At 36.4% G+C, this 19,029-nt stretch overlaps 1 protein-coding gene across 2 annotated transcripts in view; it reads right to left on the bottom strand.

Moving 5' to 3' along the window:
- The window catches only part of EPC2 (enhancer of polycomb homolog 2), a 124,095-nt gene that overhangs the window by 30,309 nt on the left and 74,757 nt on the right, over nt 1-19,029 (bottom strand). For both annotated transcript variants that reach the window (XM_035008074.1, XM_035008073.1), the window contains exons 3-4: nt 7,211-7,356; nt 1,058-1,264 (exon numbers count right to left, since the gene is read on the bottom strand). In XM_035008074.1, coding sequence (XP_034863965.1) covers nt 1,058-1,264; nt 7,211-7,356 — 353 coding nt within the window. The remainder of the gene's footprint in view (nt 1-1,057; nt 1,265-7,210; nt 7,357-19,029) is intronic.

A 19,029-nucleotide genomic window follows, 5' to 3' on the forward strand; every position in this document is an offset into this window, starting at 1 on the left:
AAACTTACCTCATTTTAGTCTTTTCTAAGCAAGACGTTAAATCTTCATAAAGTATCTTAGATTTCCTTAGCCAAATTGAAAACTTAGCCTGGGTTAGGGAATGTCATCTACACTTGGGAAATCCAAGAAAGACTTACAGAAAATGGTTGTTAACCAGCAGCAGAATTTCTCCTAAAATATACCACTCCTGGCAGCTGTTATGCGTCACAGCTGTTATACTAACAACTGACAAGAACAAGCTTTTAATGTTAGGAGAAACAGGAATCCACAGAAAATGCTTTGCCTCCAAATCGTAATTCCTCATGGCTTTTACATTTATATGTTCTAATTTTTTACATGTTAGAGAATGTGTTACTATGTATGGTGTTTACTGTTAAATATGAGAAACGGAAGACAGTGAATACCCCCTCCGAAGTAATATCTTCCTCTATACCATATCATTCCACATGAGACCCTTTTTCTCTTAACTTAAAATTCCAGCTCACACTGCTTCAGAAAGGCAGATGGGGATAAGTTCATCAATTTGAAATTTGACACAATGGACAACTCAGAAAAGAAGAAAAACATTCCACTGTTACTTTTGACTATTGGCAGAACAGGCTTGAAAATGAACTTTTCCCTACTTCCCATGACCCCACAGTAGCTAGAGGCAGTAAAGTCCATTTTTATTTGCAAGAATTAGAATGTGGTTTCAAAGGAGCTATAAGCTCTTAAGCTTCCTAAACAAGAGGATATGTATAGAATGTATATATAATTTACTGAAGAACTCAAATTTCTGAGATACATAAAGATACATAATTCCTTTTACTACTTCAATTGCAAGTCTGAAACAGTATAAGCAGTAGACTTATAAAGGGCATGGGTATTAGATATTATACCAATAGAAGCTGACCGATGGAAGCTACTGAAGAGCAGGATTTCTAACATTAGGTTTAACAATGTTATTAGCTCCCCTGTATGTTCAAGGTATTCAAAATTACTGAACTTATTAGCAGAAAAAAAAATCGGTCTTAAGTACTATTAAGGAACACTCAATTAAATCTAATTTGCACATTACCTTTCGAGTTTGCATTTTCTCTGTTCTCCTCCGAAAGGCAACATAAGGGTCATTGTTGGTAGAGCCGTCTCTTTTCTCTTGTTTTATCTGAGGAATGAGGGACGGCCCCCTGCAGTTTTTACGTTTTCTTACCCAGTAGTCATACACAGCTTTAATAAGGTAATCATCTTCGTTTAGCAGCAGTTTTGCTTCCTGAAGTGTTACAAGCTAAATGAAAAATACAAATTGTCATCAACTATAAGGTTTGAAAAAGAGAAATCAAAGTTAAGCTGTATATACCTATAGAAAAAATGTCTAAATTAGTCTAACAATTATGATCAGACATCATGATGGCAGAAAATGCAATTCAATTCTGAAATTTTACAAAGAATTTACTGATAAGGAGATTTATCTAAAAATTTATATTTTGCTCTGAGAGGTAGAGTAAGTACCACAATTTAAAATATTTAAGAAGCCTAAATGAACAACAGTTGGAAAGACTGCAACAGATTTATGCCTTAGTTAAGTCTTGGACTAGATGATATCTAGGGTCCATCAAAATTCTGACATTCTGTGATTCTACACATTTGAAGATCTAGTAGTTTTCAACAGTCTAATAGATTCTGTGCTTTTGTTTTTCAACAAAAACTAGAAGATACAGAGGGTTTTTTTCTATAGCCCTGTAAAATGAAAGATGAATATTCTCTACTACATTGCAAATATATAACAAGTTTCTTTTAAGATTGTAAAAGAACAAACTTAGCATGTTTCCTGAAGTTTCAACACTATGCAATTTTGAATTTCTTGTACTAATTACATATAAAGGCAATTCCTCTGTCCAAACTGGTTAAGTACTAGAGAATCCTTGTTCTCAACACTCATTTTGCTAATGACATAGTTATGTGTGGAACAGTGATCCTAGGATGGTTCCTCTAGGAACTCTCACACTGATATTTCAGGGATCTACTTCTCCTTTATCAATGCAGTCAATATAATGTTGACATATCTCAAACTAAGGTTTGTAAAAATTTGTTTGGTCACATCTGTTTCCTTACTGCTTGTGAAGATCAAATAGACTGATCAGCTTTAGCAGGATGGATTATGGGTTAACCATATCCATTTACAGTGAACTCTAGAAAAAGATAATGGAGTTTTAAGGCTGGAAAACCTCAATGAAGTGCATCTCAATCTTTTTACTTTTATCATTTTGGAGATGAAGATTCATTTTCAAAACAAGTTGAGATATCTCCTAAGAAATGTTTTCCTAAAACCTGGAAATGGGGAAAATTTTCTCTCTGAAACTGCAAGATCAATATAGGAATTGATCTGAGGGTTGTATGAAGTCAACTGAAGATAGCATGACTAACCAAATAAATTTCTGAGATCTGATTTTTCATACTGGTATAACTTCACGGAATAAATGCAATGATCATTGGACTTTCAGTTCTATGATGGTGATTACCAGGGCTAATTAGTTGGTTTCTTTATTATCTGGCTGCCAAGACTGGCTGCAGGAAGAGAATACACTGACAATGACAACTCAAGTATTCTAGTCCATGTAATGATTACATTTAATGCAATAAAATTGTATGTGACCATAGTTTCGCTTATTCAATGTCTCAGTGAAGTCATCTCAAATGCATCTGAAAGCCTGAGTAACTTGGTCTCTAAAGTGGAGAGCCAGAGCCTGGAACAAGAGACCTAACCAAAAAAACCAGTATTTCCAAACATCAACTTTAGATGGACATTTTTGTTAGCTGAAGGTCTCTGGAATAGTCCAGAGTCTACAATGCCAGTGGCAGAATAAGAACCAAGCTTTCTGGATCTAATAAAATTCGACCTCATGCTTATAGCGTCATAACATCACTGGCAGCTTTCATGTGCTCCGGGGACCAACGGAAACAATGCTGTGATATGCTACACATCTTCAGCTCTTTGGCCATTCTGCTTCTGATAAAATTCTGGAACCTTCACTAATTATATCAAGAACATATTCTAACTTTAGAGTGGGGAGGAGGATAGGTTTCTTCCTATGAAGGCACAAAGCAGTAGTGATTTTCTTATACAATACTATCAGGATAACACCGCTTCCTATCCTCCTGCAGGAGATGTAAGGGGATTAACACAGCCTCAGATTTCCTTCTCTGGCGCTTCTTGCTCCTTTTACAAAGGTCCTTCTGCCTGGTTGATAAGTACCCTCTTTATATGTCAGGTAATAAGAATTCAATACACTGTTTACAATTTAACATCCTGACATTTCTTTCCAATGTTAACTATATTTCTCAGTTGACTGATGTTTTTATGTTGCTATAAATTTGTTTTTATTGGGTAATCTGAGTTTTAATCATTCTGTTAAAATTATCCTTAGCAGTATCACCTGCATCATTATCACAATGACAGCATCAATTTGAGTGGGCAAGAACTATTTGCAGATAAAGTAGTCCCAAATTATTAGGACAGAGGATTAAAATTCCACAAAATCAGAATCCTACTACTTTTCTACCGTAAGAAAAAAGTTCTGCCATTTAGCACTTTCTCTACTAGAAAGCAGTGGAAGCCAATATTTACTTGACAAAAAGGTCAGTGATAAAATTTATTATTTCTAGGATACCTCTGAGTTGTTTGATTTACTTACTTTGGGGGCTTGGAGATGAGATAAAAATGACTCCACTAGCTGGGCTTTTCTTCTAGATTGCCACTAGCTTCACGAGGACAAGGATCACTTAGTTTGTTTACATACAGATTCATGGGTCAGCAATATCAAGAAATACATTTATAATACACAAATGAATAAATTATATATAAAAAGTAATGTTTTAAAAATATAGTCAGTTAAGCAATAAATAGTTAATAACTACTATCAGCCTATCACTGTGTTGTATAGGTTGTGGGTAAATTGGGGAAAAAAATTTCAAGATAAAACTACTACCAACAGAAACTTAAAATATGGCAATCAAGGCATGACAAATACAACTTAAACAATAAGAGAACAATATCAGAACTTTAGAACTCAGTATTAGTGCATTAAGATATAGGACAGAACCACAAAATACTCCATCTGGGAGTGCTTGTGTTGGTAGCTTAAGATACAAGTATAAATTCTGAGGACAGATACTGGAGGAAATAGCAACATGATGTAGAGGAAGAGGAAATGAATTAAGAAGAAAAGATTTGAGAAATGTGGAGGTCAACAGCATCCAATACCATGGAGATATTTAGTAGGATACAGCCTGAAATGGATGGATGACCATGAGAAGGCCATTGGTGATGTGGGTGCAATCAGTATACCGAAATGCATTGGAGTAGGAGTAAAAGTTAAAAAATATGTCTAATCTTTTTAAAATGTGACTGACCAAAAAAAAAAAGAGAGAGAGACAAAGGGTGGCAATTTATAGAGAAAGATGGGGTGAAATGAAAGGGTTCTCTTGGAAATAGGGACCCTTGGCACATTTTTCGGCAAAAAGAGAGAGACTGAAGAAATGAGAGAAGAGATAATTAAAGATGAAACATGCAAGGAATATACAGGTGCATTGAGGAAGAAATCAGAAATTTAGGGACTGATGGAAAAGGGATAAAAAACACATCATTTTGGGAGTCACTGGAGAGATAAGGAATATGATAAAGGATCATGTGTAGTTAAGAGAGTATGTCAGAAAAGTTACACTTGAGAGGTCTGTGGACCATCTAGATGGAGATGCCAACAGGTAGCACGAAAAGAGAAAAAAGAGTCCTCCTGGAGCTTGAGAAGGAGGTCAAGGGTAAGGATATATGTATTATTATGCTCACAAAAGTCCTTGCTAAGGTGATATTAACCCCAAACATATAGGATAAGAATACCAAGAACAGAATTTCAAGAAACTCTGATGTTTGTAGCAATTAATGAAAAGGACTCGGTAAAAGACAATTAGAAGGAATGATCACAGAAAATAACTTTAAAAATCAGGAAAGAATAAAGTATATTCCAAAGACCAAAGGTGATGAGTTTGAAGAAATAAGGAGAGCTCAATTAAAATAAATGAATGGGGACTGAAAATTATCACAGTATTTGGCAACAGGAATTTTCAATAATGACTTCATTGCAGAAAGACGGGGGAAGAAGCTTTGTCTCAGTCTATCTTTTATGTCTTCTCTACCAACCTAATATTGCTTAAAAAAAAATTTTTTTTAAATATTGCTTTAACCACAAACTTGATTCCTTGCTTTGAGATCTGCTACTATGTCAGCTGCCAAAAAGGAAAAATAAAGAAATCCATGAATCCACAATTCAGGCACCTAGAATGAGAATAACCTTTGGTATCTTTAATCCTTAGTCCTAATAACAGGACCATTATCTTTCCCTAAGATGAACCTCCACCTTTGTCTACAACACTGCTGAAAGCACGTACTATCATGCTCTGAGCTTACTCAGTTTTAGGGTTTAAAAGCTTGTCACTGAGCAAAGAGAAGTAAAATAAGATATTTTACTGATTGTACGTGGATCGTTAAATATATTGTTCACATATGCTTTTTGCTTATCCTGTCCCCACTTAGATAATAAACTCCCCAAGGGCAGAACTTGCTCACCTAAGTACTAAATAACTATTATTGACAGAAATGAAATAAAGCAAATTACATAACAGAGAGCTGAAGGCTTCACCACCAGTAATTTCTGAGCAATCATGGAAAATAGTAGAAATACCAAATAAAGACTAAACTTAGGATTGCTAGAAAAGTCTGCATATTAAGAAGAAAAATGAAATCACACCTAATGCCAGTGATCAAAATCTTAGGAAAACTGTGGGCACTAATAAAAATATTTTTGATATTCAATCTGATAACTAAAACAAATTTCCAATAAAAAAAGTCAAGCTCTCAAAAAACCAACTAAGCTGAAATTTACAAAATTCAGTTTTCAACGTACTTCTTTTGATTGCACATCAAATATTACTTTCCATCCAAATGGGGGGGAAAGACTGGTAGAAAGGCTAAATATGCAGCAAAGTCCTTTCACAAAATGGAGAAGTTTTTTAAAATGTTCTGAAGAGCTGGTAATGCTTCAAGGACTTAAGTTGGGAAGTAAAGGAAAATAATGAATTTGTAATGGGTAAACTAGTGAAAAGTGTTTACGGTCTACTGTAAAACACTTATTTATTTCTGTAACTTCTTACATTAATAACAATTAATATATTAATACACACACAGGTACACCAAGAAATTATTTTTAAAAATAGTTTATTTTTTAAATCCAATTACAATATCTATACATGTTCATAACAGTAAATTTGGAAAACAGAAAAACAATAAAGAACATAAAAATCACCAATAATTCTACCACCTAAATAGAACCATTACTGGTATTTTGTGGGGCTTTCATCTTTCATTAAATGCACACATATAAATGTAAATGCTTTAAATGAATCTCAGAGTTTTGTACTTAAACAAATCTGTATCCTTTTTTTGAACTCTAACATTATATAACGAGCAACTTCCATTGATATTCAAAATAGTTTTTAATGGCTGTGTGATATTCCACCCTACAGACGACTTATAAGTTATTCTGAACATCCTTGTTCAAAAATCTTTGACATTTTCACTAATTATTTTTTTTTTTTGAGAATGATTCCTAGACGCAGGATTACTAAACCAAAAGCAAAAACATTTTAAGGTTCCTGACATATGCTGCCTAACTGCTTTCCAAAAAGACCATACCACTTTCAGTTCTCTATACCATATTTAGAATGACCCACTAAAGAAAATTATTTCCTTGTGAATAATTTTTTCTTCACTTAAAATTTTAAATATATAAGTAAAACTAAAATACATCTAAAATGATAATGGGTACCTTAATAAATTTGAGCAACTAAGAAGGATATGGTATGAGATATCTGCCTTAAAGACACAACCAAGCAAATTCAGCCTATGAAAAGGATCGAGAATATGTTATATAGCATTGCAGCTAGTATTATTTTTATATACAAACAAGAAGAAAGGTCAGAATAGTACTCTATATACTCCTATTCAAAGAAATTATGCTTAAGTGGTCAGTTCAAGGAATACTGTAAACAGAAATTCTAGGATGTCAGGAAAATTCAAAAGGCAGTATAATACAATATACTCAGATCTAAAGAAAATGCAAAATAAAGTTGCTAACTGGATTAATTGTAAGACAGGAGACATTTTTACAAGGTACAGTACCTGATTAGAACTGGCTTTTTCAAGTCTGTCAATCATAATTTCAAATTGCAAAGGCTTAATTTCCATCTTTCTGTTAAGTCTATTTAATAAGGTTTCATCTTCTGAATCCATATCATAATCTGGTTGTTCGTTGTCTAGATTAAAGGCTAGAAAAGAAAAGAAAAATTCTTCAAACTGAGGAGAAATTATGGAGTTATATAGTGTTTATATCTGACCACAGAATACTTCTGAATCACAATGCATTGACCAGGGAGGAACTCATGAACTGACATCTAAAAACTGGTTCCAGAGTACACCTGAAACTAATGTAACATACACTTTGTGGCAACTATTGTAAAAAACAACAACAAAAAACAAAAAACAAATTAAATTGGTTTCAGAGACTAAAAACACAGTGGAAGAAAAAATAAAATCTTAATTCATATATGACTTAAAGTTTAACAGAACAAGAAAAACAATAACTAAGATTAATTTATTTTAAAAATAAAGGATCACAACAACTACTAAACAGGAAAAAATATTTGCAAATGACATACTTGATAAAGAGTTAGCATCCAAAAATATATGAAGAACTTAGCCAACTCAACAATAAAAAACCAAATAATCCAACTAAAAAACAGGCAGAAGACATGAACAGATATTTCTCGAAAGGCATACAGACAGCGAACAGACACATGAAAAGATGCTCAACATCACTCATCACCAGGCAAATGGAAATCAAAACTACAAAGATACCACTTTACACCTGTCAGAATAGCTAAAATAAAAAACTCATGAAACAATAAGTGTTGGTGAGGATGTGGGAAAAAGAACCATCTTGCACTGTTGGTGGGAATGCAAACTGGTGCAGCCACTGTGGAAAACAGTATGGAGGGGAGGAGGAGCAAGATGGCAGAGGAGTAGGAGACCTAAATTTTGTCTGGTCCCAGGAATTCAGCTAGGTAGGTATCAAACCATTCTGAACACCTACAAACTCAACAGGAGATCGAAGAAAAGAATAGCAGCAATTCCCTGAACAGAAAAGTGACTACTTTCTGGAAGTTAGGACCATGGAGAGAAGTGAATCCAAGGCGATATTCGGGAAGACAGACCGCAGGGGGAGGGAGCCTCTGTCAGATGGCTACCGGCAAGTGACAGAGCAGCGGGGCACAAAATCGGAACTTTCAGAAGTCTGCTCCACTGAGGGACGTCACTCCAGTGGCTAAGCGGGGGGTGGAACACTCACTGGGACAGTGTGGTCTCAGGACCGTCAGGGTCACAGAAAGACTGGGGGTGCCTGAGTGCAGCAGAGATCCCAGGTATCGGGGCAGGGAAGCCAGCTGGAGAGACAGAGCCAAGGAGTGGGCTCTCAGCTTGGGGTTGCCATAAACCGTGATCTGTGGCACAGTCGGGCCACTGCTCCTCCAGCAGGGACCCAACAAGCGGCAGATCCGGGGAGACTCCCCTTCCTCCCCTGGGAGGAGTGGCACGGGAGCGTACCGCAGGCATCTGCTGGGTTTGGAGACTCCACACGGGGTCATGTGCCAGAGATAGAAAGGTCACAGGCCGGGTGAGCACGGACTGCAGCCAGAGACGGGGGAGACCGGAGTGAATGACTGCTTTTCTCTGGGGGCTCATTGAGGAGTGGGGCCCCGGGTCCTCAGCTCCTCTGGGGCAGAGACTGGGAGGCTGCCATTTTAAATCTCATCCTCCAAAGCTGGACAGAGAGCTTGCAGGGAACAAAAGCTCCCAAAAGCAAACCCCAACAGATTACCTAGCCCAGCCCCTGGCAGGGGAGGGGCAATTCTGCCTTGGGCAAAGACATCTGATAATCACTGCGACAGGCCCCGCCCCCAGAAGATCAGCAAGAACAGCCAGCCAAGACCAAGTTTACCGATCAATGAGAATGGCAGAACACCAGCACTAGGGGAATACAGCACATAGAATTCATGGCTTTTTTTCCCATGATTCTTTAGTCTTTAAAAGTTAATTTTTTAATTTTACTTTCCTTTTTTTTTTTTTTTTACTTTTTCTTTTTCGCTTTTTCAACCAACATCTTATCAATCCCTTTTTTAAAAATCTTTTTTCTTTTCCATTTTTAGAGTCATATTCTATCCATTCATTGTAGTTAACCTTATTTTTGGTGTATATATACATAAGTTGTTTTCTCTTTAAAATTTTGGGATGCAGTTTCTTCTAACAGACCAAAATATACCCTAAATCTCTAGTGTATGGCTTTGTTCTAGTCTCCTGCCTGATCACATTCTCCCCCCCTTTTTTTTTAATTTCTCTTTTTTTCAACCAACTTATCAATTCATTTTATGAAATCTTTTATAATTTTCATTTTTACAGTCATATTCCATCCCTTCATTGTATTTACCCTTATTTTTGTACATGTTTCTCCTTTCTTTAAAATTTTAGGAGGCAGTTTCTTCGAACAGACCAAAATACACCCAAAATCTAGTGTGTGGCACTGATCTGTTCACCAGCCTGATCATATCCCTTTTTTCTTTTCTCTTTCTTTCCCTTGTTTTCGGGTCTCTTCTGATTTGTTTAGTATTTTTCTGGGCTTGTTGTTATCCTGTTAGCATTTTGTTCTCTCATTCATCTATTCTCCTCTGGACAAAATGACAAGATGGAAAATATCACCTCAAAAAAAAGAACAAGAGACAGTACTGACTGCCAGGGACCTAATCAATACGGACATTAGTAAGATGTCAGAACTAGAGTTCAGAATGACGATTATAAAGATACTAGCTGGGCTTGAAAAAAGCATGGGAGATACTAGAGAAACCCTTTCTGGAGAAATAAAAGAACTAAAATCTAACCAAGTCAAAATCAAAAAGGCTATTAATGAGGTGCAATCAAAACTGGAGGCTCTAACTGCTAGGATAAATGAGGCAGAAGAAAGAATTAGTGATAGAGAAGATCAAATGATGGAGAATAAAGAAGCTGAGAAAAAGAGAGATAAATAACTACTGGGTCACGAGGGCAGAATTCGAGAGATAAGTGATACCATAAGACGAAACAGTATTAGAATAATTGGGATCCCAGAAGAAGAAGAAAGAGAGAGGGGACAGAAGGTATACTGGAGCAAATTACAGCAGAGAACTTCCCTAATTCGGGGAAGGAAACAGGCATCAAAATCCAGGAGGCACACAGAACCCCCCTCAAAATCAATAAAAATAGGTCAACACCCTAATAGTAAAACTCCCAAGTCTCAGAGACAAAGGGAAAATCCTGAAAGCAGCTTGGGACAAGAGGTCTGTAACCTACAATGGTAGAAACATTAGATTGGTAACAGACATATCCACAGAGACCTGGCAGGCCAGAAAGGACTGGCAGGATATATTCAGAGCACTAAATGAGAAAAATATGCAGCCAAGAATACTATATCCAGCTAGGCTATCACTGAAAATAGGAGAGATAAAAAGCTTCCAGGACAAACAAAAACTAAAAGAATTTGCAAACACAAAACCAGCCCTAAAGAAATATTGAAAGGGGTCCTCTAAGCAAAGAGAGAGCCTAAATGTAACATAGACCAGAAAGGAACAGAGACAATATACAGTAACAGTCACTTTACAGGCAATACAATTGCACTAAATTCATATGTTTCAATAGTTACCCGAATGTAAATGGGCTAAATGTCCAATAGAAAGACAGGTATCAGATTGGATAAAAAACAAGACCATCGACATGCTGTCTGCAAGAGACTCATTTTAGACCCAAAGACACCTCCAGATTGAAAGTGAGGGGTTGGAAAACCATTTACCATGCTAAGGGACATCAAAAGAAAGCTGGGGTGGCAATCCTCATATCAGACAAATTAGATTTTAAACCAAAGACTGTAATAAGAGATGAGGAAGGACACTATATCCTACTTAAAGGGTCTATCCAACAAGAAGATCTAACAATTGTAAATATCTATGCCCCTAACATGGGAGCAGCCAATTATATAAGCCAATTAATAACAAAATCAAAGAAACACATCGACAACAATACAGTAATAGTAGGGGACTTTAACACCCCCCTCACTGAAATGGACATATCATCTAAGCAAAAGATCAACAAGGAAATAAAGACTTTAAATGACACACTGGACCAAATGGACTTCACAGATATATTCAAGAACATTCCATCCCAAAGCAACAGAATACACATTCTTCTCTAGTGCCCATGGAACATTCTCCAGAATAAATCACATCCTCAGGTCTCAACTGGTACCAAAAGATTGAGATCATTCCCTGCATATTTTCGGACCATAATGCTTTGAAACTAGAACTCAATCACAAGAGGAAAGTCAGAAAGAACTCAAATAGATGGAGGCTAAAGAGCATCCTATTAAAGAATGAATGTGTCAACCAGGAAATTAAAGAAAAATTTAAAAAATTCATGGAAACAAATGAAGATGAAAACACAACTGTTCAAAATCTTTGGGATGCAGCAAAGGCAGTCCTAAGAGGAATATATAGCAATACAAGCCTTTCTCAAAAAATAAGAAAGGTCTCAAATACACAACCTAACCCTACACCTAAAGGAGCTGGAGAAAGAACAGCAAATAAAGCCTAAACCCAGCAGGAGAAGAGAAATAATAAAGATCAGAGCAGAAATCAATGAAATAGAAACCAAAAGAACAGTAGAACAGATCAAAGAAACTAGGAGCTGGTTCTTTGAAATAATTAATAAGATTGATAAACCCCTGGCCAGACTTATCAAAAAGAAAAGAGAAATGACCCAAATCAAGAAAATCATGAATGAAAGAGGAGAGATCACAACCAACACCAAAGAAATATAAACAACTGTCAGAACATATATGAGCAACTATACGCCTGCAAATTAGATAATCTGGAAGAAATGGATGCATTCCCAGAGACATATAAACTACCAAAACTGAACCAGGAAGAATTAGAAAATCTGAACAGACCCATAACCACTAAGGAAATTGAAGGAGTAATCAAAAATCTCCCAATAAACAAGAGCCCAGGGCCAGAGGGCTTCCCAGGGGAATTCTAACCAAACATTTAAAGAAGAATTAATACCTACTCTTCTGAAGCTGTTTCAAAGAATAGAAATGGAAGGAAAACTTCCAAACTCATTTTACAAAGCCAGCATTACCTTGATCCCAAAACCAGGCAAAGACTCCATCAAAAAGGAGAACTACAGACAAATATCCCTGATGAACATGGATGCATGTTCAACATGCAAAAATTCTCACCAAAATCCTAGCCAACAGGATCCAACAGTACATTAAAAGGATTATTCACCACGACCAAGGGGATTTATTCCTGGGCTGCAAGGCTGATTCAACATCCACAAATCAATCAACGTGATACATTAATAAAAGAAAGAACAAAACAAAAAACAAAAACAAAAACAAAAAAGAACAAGAACCATATGATCCTCTCAATAGATGCAGAAAAAGCATTTGACAAAGTACAGCATCCTTTCTTGATCAAAACTCTTCAGAGTGTAGGGATAGAGGGTACATACCTCAATATCATAAAAGCCATCTATGAAAAACCCACAGCGAATATCATTCTCAATGGGGAAAAACTGAGAGCTTTCCCCCTAAGGTCAGGAACACGGCAAGGATGTCCAGTATCACCACTGCTCTTCAACATAGTACTAGAAGTCCTAGCCACAGCAATCAGATAACAAAAAGAAAGAAAAGGCATCCGAATTGGCAAAGAAGAAGTCAAACTCTCACTCTTTGCAGATGATATGATACTTTACGTGGAAAACCCAAAAGACTCTACCCCAAAACTGCTAGAACTCATACAGGAATTCAGTCAAGTGGCAGGATATAAAATCAATGCACAGAAATCAGTGGCATTCCTATACACCAACAAGACAGAAGGAAGAGAAATTAAGGAGTCGATCCCATTTACAACTGTACCCAAAATCATAAGATACCTAGGAATAAATCTAACCAAAGAGGCAAAGAATCTGTACTCAGAAAACTATAAAATACTCATGAAAGAAACTGAGGAAGACACAAAGAAATGGAAAAACGTTCCATGCTCACGTATTGGAAGAATAAATATTGTGAAGATGTCAATGCTACCTAGAGCAATCTACACATTCAATGCAATCCCTATCAAAATACCATCCATTTTTTTCAAAGAAATGGAACAAATAATCCTAAAATTTGTATGGAACCAGAAAAGACCCCGAATAGCCAGAGGAATGTTGAAAAAGAAAAGCAAAGCTGGCGGCATCACAGTTCCGGACTGCAAACTCTATTACAAAGCAGTCATCATCAAGACAGTATGGTCCTGACACAAAAACAGACACATAGATCAATGGAACAGAATGAAAAGCCCAGAAATGGACCCTCAACTCTATGGTCAACTAATCTTTGACAAAGCAGGAAAGAATGTCCAATGGAAAAAAGACAGTCTGTTCAACAAATGGTGTTGGGAAAATTGGATAGCCACATGCAGAAGAATGAAACTGGACCATTTCCTTACACCACACACAAAAATAGACTCAAAATGGATGAAAGACCTAAATGTAAGAAGGAGTCCATCAAAATCCTAAAGGAGAACACAGGCAGCAATCTCTTCGACCTCAGCCGCAGCAACTTCTTCCTAGAAGCATCGCCAAAGGCAAGGGAAGCAAGGGCAAGAATGAACTATTGGGACTGCATCAAGATAAAAAGCTTTTGCACGGCAAAGGAAACAGTCAACAAAACCAAAAGACAACCGACAGAATGGGAGAAGATATTTGCAAATGACATATCAGATAAAGGGCTAGTATCCAAAATCTATAAAGAACTTATCAAACTCAACACCCAAAGAATAAATAATCCAATCAAGAAATGGGCAGAAGACATGAACAGACATTTTTCCGAAAAAGACAGCCAAATGGCCAACAGACCCATGAAACAGTGCTCAACATCGCTCAGCATCAGGGAAATCCAAATCAAAACCTCAATGAGATATCACCTCACACCAGTCAGAACGGCTAAAATTAACAAGTCAGGAAACAACAGATGTTGGCAAGGATGTGGAGAAAGGGGGACCCTCCCACACTGTTGGTAGGAATGCAAGCTGGTGCAGCCACTCTGGAAAACAGTGTGGAGGTTCCTCAAAAAATTGAAAATAGAGCTACTGTATGACCCAGCAAACGCACTACTGGGTATTTATCCCAAAGATACAAATGTAGTGATCCAAAGGGGTATGTGCACCCCAAAATTTATAGCAGCAACGTCCACAACAGCCAAACTATGGAAAGAGCGAAGATGTCCATCGACTGATGAATGGATAATGTGTACACACACACACACACACACACACAATGGAATATTATGCAGCCATCAAATAAAACCACACCGAAATCTTGCCATTTGCAATGACATGGATGGAACTAGAAGGTATTATGCTAGGCTAAATAAATCAATCAGAGAAAGACATGTATCATATGATCACTGATATGAGGAATTCTTAATCTCAGGAAACAAACTGAGGGTTGCTGGAGTGGTGGGAGGTGTGAGGGATGGGGTGGCTGGGTGATAGACACTGGGGAGGGTATGTGTTACGGTGAGTGCTGTGAATTGTGTAAGACTGTTGAATCACAGACCTGTACCTCTGAAACAAATAATACATTATATGTTAAAAAAAAAAAAAAAGAAGAAGATAGTAGGAAGGGAAAAATGAAAGGGGGGAAATCAGAGGGGGAGACGAACCATGAGAGACTATGGACGCTGAGAAACAAACTGAGGGTTCGGGGGTGGGGGGGATAGGTTAGCCTGGTGATGGGTATTAAAGAGGGCACATACTGAATGGAGCACTGGGTGTTATACGCAAACAATGAATCATGGAATACTACATCAAATAAATAAATAAATAGAAAAACAAACAACCAAACAAAAGGTCAAAAACAAACAAGATGTCAATTAAAGACATCTTTGTACTTCAAGAATGACCATTTTTCTTTGTGAATTTAGCTTTTCAGTACTCTAGTCTCATATCTCTACGAACAATTTGTGAAAATAAAAAACTGCCCCTCATCTTAAAAAAAAAAACAAAAAACCACAAAACAGTATGGAGGTTTCTTAAAAAGTTAAAAATAGAACCACCCTATGATACTACCCACTACTGGGTATCTATCCAAAAAATACAAAAGCACTAACTCAATGTGATATATGCTTCCCTATGTTTACTGCAGCATTATTTACAAAAGCCAAACTATGGAAGCAACCCAAGTGTCCATCAAGAGATGAACGGATAAAGAAAATATGGTACACATACAATGGAATGTTATTCAGCCATAAAAAGAATTGAAATCTTGTCATTTGTAATGACACAGATGGAGCCAGAGAGTATAATGCTAAGTGCAATAAGCCAGTCAGAGAAAGAGGAATATCATATGATTTCACTCATATGTAGAATTTAAGAAACAAAACAAACAAAAAAAGGAGAAAAGAAAAAAGGAAGAGAAACCAGAAAACAGACTCTTAACTATAGAGAACAAGGAGATGGTTACCAGAGGGGCAGTGGGGGGAGGAAGAGGACAGTTGTAATAGGTGAAGGGGATTAATAGTACACTTATTCTGATGAGCATTGAGGAATATACCGAATTGCTGAATCACTATAATGTGCACCTGAATGCCTTATATTAACTACACTGGAATTAAAACAAAAAAATTAAAAATAAATAAATACTTTTCACTAATGGAAAAAAAAATATATGCCCAAACAGCAGCAATTATTTATTAAAAAAAAAAAAAAAGATGGTATGTATTTATCAACATGGTAGTTTGGTATTATAATGAGAAACTACAGAAGAAAATTAAGAATCTAGAAATAAGGGGCACCTGGCTGGTTCAGTCAGAAGAGCATGCGACTCTTGATCTTGGGGTCATGAGTTCTAGCTCCACGCTGGTGTAGAGATTACTTAAATCAAAACTTAAAAAAAAAAAAAGAGTCTAGAAATAAACTCAAGTACAAAGATAAGAATGGCATTTCAAAACATTGAGGATAAAGCAGATTATTAATAAAAAAGGGTCATAGTAATTACCTTTAAAAAACTTAAGTTGGAACTCTACCTTATTCCTAATACCAATAAATGATATATTTAACAAAATTTTATAGTAAAAAATAAAACAAAAAATGCTAGAAGAAAATGCAAGGGGAAAATGTATGGGTAGGTACAAGCTCAGAAGCCATAAAACTGATTAAATACATGCAAACACAAAAACAAGATACGTTTCACTTATCAAATAGACTAAAATCTAAAACTTGATGATACACTATTTTGGAATGAATGGGAGAAGGAAGCCTCAAACACTGTGAGGAGGAAATTAAAGGTGGTATTTAGTTCAATTAAAAAAAACAACACATACTCTTTGACTTGGCAATTCTATTTCTAGGAATTTATCCTATACACACACACATAGAGAAAAAGATAAATATACAAGAGTATTAGATGTGACACTGTAAGAAGTAAAAAATATAAAACAAGCAATGTAGGTGGGAATAGAGAAACAAATGGTTTGTACATACATGCAATAGATGGAAGCCCTAAAAATGGATGACAATGATGTATGTATACTAATATGGAAAGAAACCAATCTTAACAAACAGGCAAGAAAAGCTAAGATACAGAATAGTGTACATGTGCATTTACACGTATTTTTAAAATATAAATAGAATATATATGTATACATTCTCTTACAAATGCACAGAATGTTTTTAGTATTTATTTATTTATTTGAGAGAGACAGCAAGCACGAGTGACAGACGCAGAGGGAGAGGGAGAGAAAATCTCAAGCAGACTTCATGCTGAGTGCAGAGCTTGATGCAGGGCTTTATCTCACAACCCTGAGATCACAACCCCAGCAGAAACCAAGAGTCTGATGCTCAACCAACTGCACCACCCAGGTGCTCCCAGAATATTTCTTTTAAAAGATTTTATTTATTTTTTTGACAGAGAGAGAGAGAAAGCACAAACAGGTTACAGCTTAGAGAATTTACAGAACACAGGTGGTCTAAAATTAGCTGATAAAGCACATATTACTTCTAGTTAAAAGTACCTTTCAGTGTTGAGTTTGAGAAGTTCTTTATAGGTCTTGGATACCAGCCCTTAAGTTAAAAAATGGGGAGAAGACACGAACAGACACTTCTCCAAAGAAGACATACAAATGGCTAACAGACACATGAAAAAATGTTCATCATTATTAGCCATCAGGGAAATTCAAATCAAAACCACAGTGAGATACTACCTTACACCAGTTAGAATGGCAAAAATGGACAAGGCAAGAAACAACAAATGTTGGAGAGGTTGTGGAGAAAGGGGAACCCTCTTACACTGTTGGTGGGAATGCAAGTTGGTACAGCCACTTTGAAAACAGTGTGGAGATTCCTCAAAAAATTAAAAATAGAGCTACCCTATGACCCAGCAATTGCACTACTGGGTATTTACCCCAAAGACACAGATGTAGTGAAAAGAAGGGCCATATGCACCCCAATGTTCATAGCAGCAATGTCCACAATAGCCAAACTGTGGAAAGGGCTGAGATGCCCTTCAACAGATGAATGGATAAAGATGTATGTACAATGGGATATTATTCAGCCATCAGAAAGGATGAATACCCAACTTCTACATCAACATGGATGGGACTGGAGAAATAAGTCAAGCAGAGAAAGTCAGTTATCATATGATTTCACTTATTTGTGGAACATAAGGAATAGCATGGAGGACATTAGGTGAAGTAGGGGAAAAATGAAGGGGGGGATATCAGAAGGAGAGATGAACCATGAGAGACTATGGACTCTGAGAAACAAACTGAGGGTTTTAGAGGGGAGGGGGTGGGGGTATGGGTTAGCCCAGTGATGGGTAATTAAGGGGGCCATGTACTGCATGGAGCACTGGGGGTTGTATGAAAACAAGGAATCGTGGATCACTGCATCAAAAACTGGTGATGTATTGTATGGTGACTAACATAACATAATAAAATAAAATTTAAAAAAATAAGTAAAGGTACCTTTCAAAGTCCCTTAGATTACCTTTTACTTGGATATATTCATATGCAAGTATCCAACAGGCATAGCTATGTAGTGGAATGAAAATACGAAGAACCCAGGAGAAGAAATAATACAAGAAAATTTCCCAGTGCCAAAAAATGATGAGAAGTTTTCAGATTAAAAGGATTTACTGCTTATGGCAGCATTATAAACAATAGCCAAACTATGGAAAGAGCCCAAATGCCCCCATTAACTGATGAACGGATAAAGATATATACATAACACATGTATGTATATATATATACACACACATATATATGCATAATGAAATACTACTCAGCCATCAAAAAGAACGATATCTTGCCATTTGCAATGACATGGATGGAGCTAGAGTGTATTATGCCAAGCAAAATAAGTCAATCAGAAAAAGAAAAATACCATATGATTTCACTCATATGTGGAATTAAAAAACAAAACTGATGAACAGAGAGTGAAAAAAAGAGAGGGAGAGGGAAACGTATCATGAGAGACTCTTAACTATAAAGAACAAACTGAGGGCTGATGGAGGAAGGTGAGTAGGGGATGGGATAGATGGGTGATGGGTATTAAGGAGGGCACTTGTTATGATGAGCACTAGGTATTATATGTAAATGATGAACTGAATTCTACTCCTGAAACCAATACTGTAGGTCAACTAACTAGAATTTAAATTAAAAAAACAAAAAAAAGAGTTTACCGATCATGGTACAAAATGAGTGGTATGCAATTAAGTGTGGCACAATGATGGGCTAGTTACTGCCCATTACTTATTATTATGAATATGAATATTATTACTACATAATATTATGCCTATTATATGCTGCGTGTTAAGGG

Source organism: Mirounga leonina, unplaced genomic scaffold (genome assembly GCF_011800145.1).
Source record: "Mirounga leonina isolate KUSES-001 unplaced genomic scaffold, KU_Mleo_1.0 Mir_151, whole genome shotgun sequence".
In the NCBI taxonomy this organism is placed as follows: Eukaryota; Metazoa; Chordata; class Mammalia; order Carnivora; family Phocidae; genus Mirounga; species Mirounga leonina.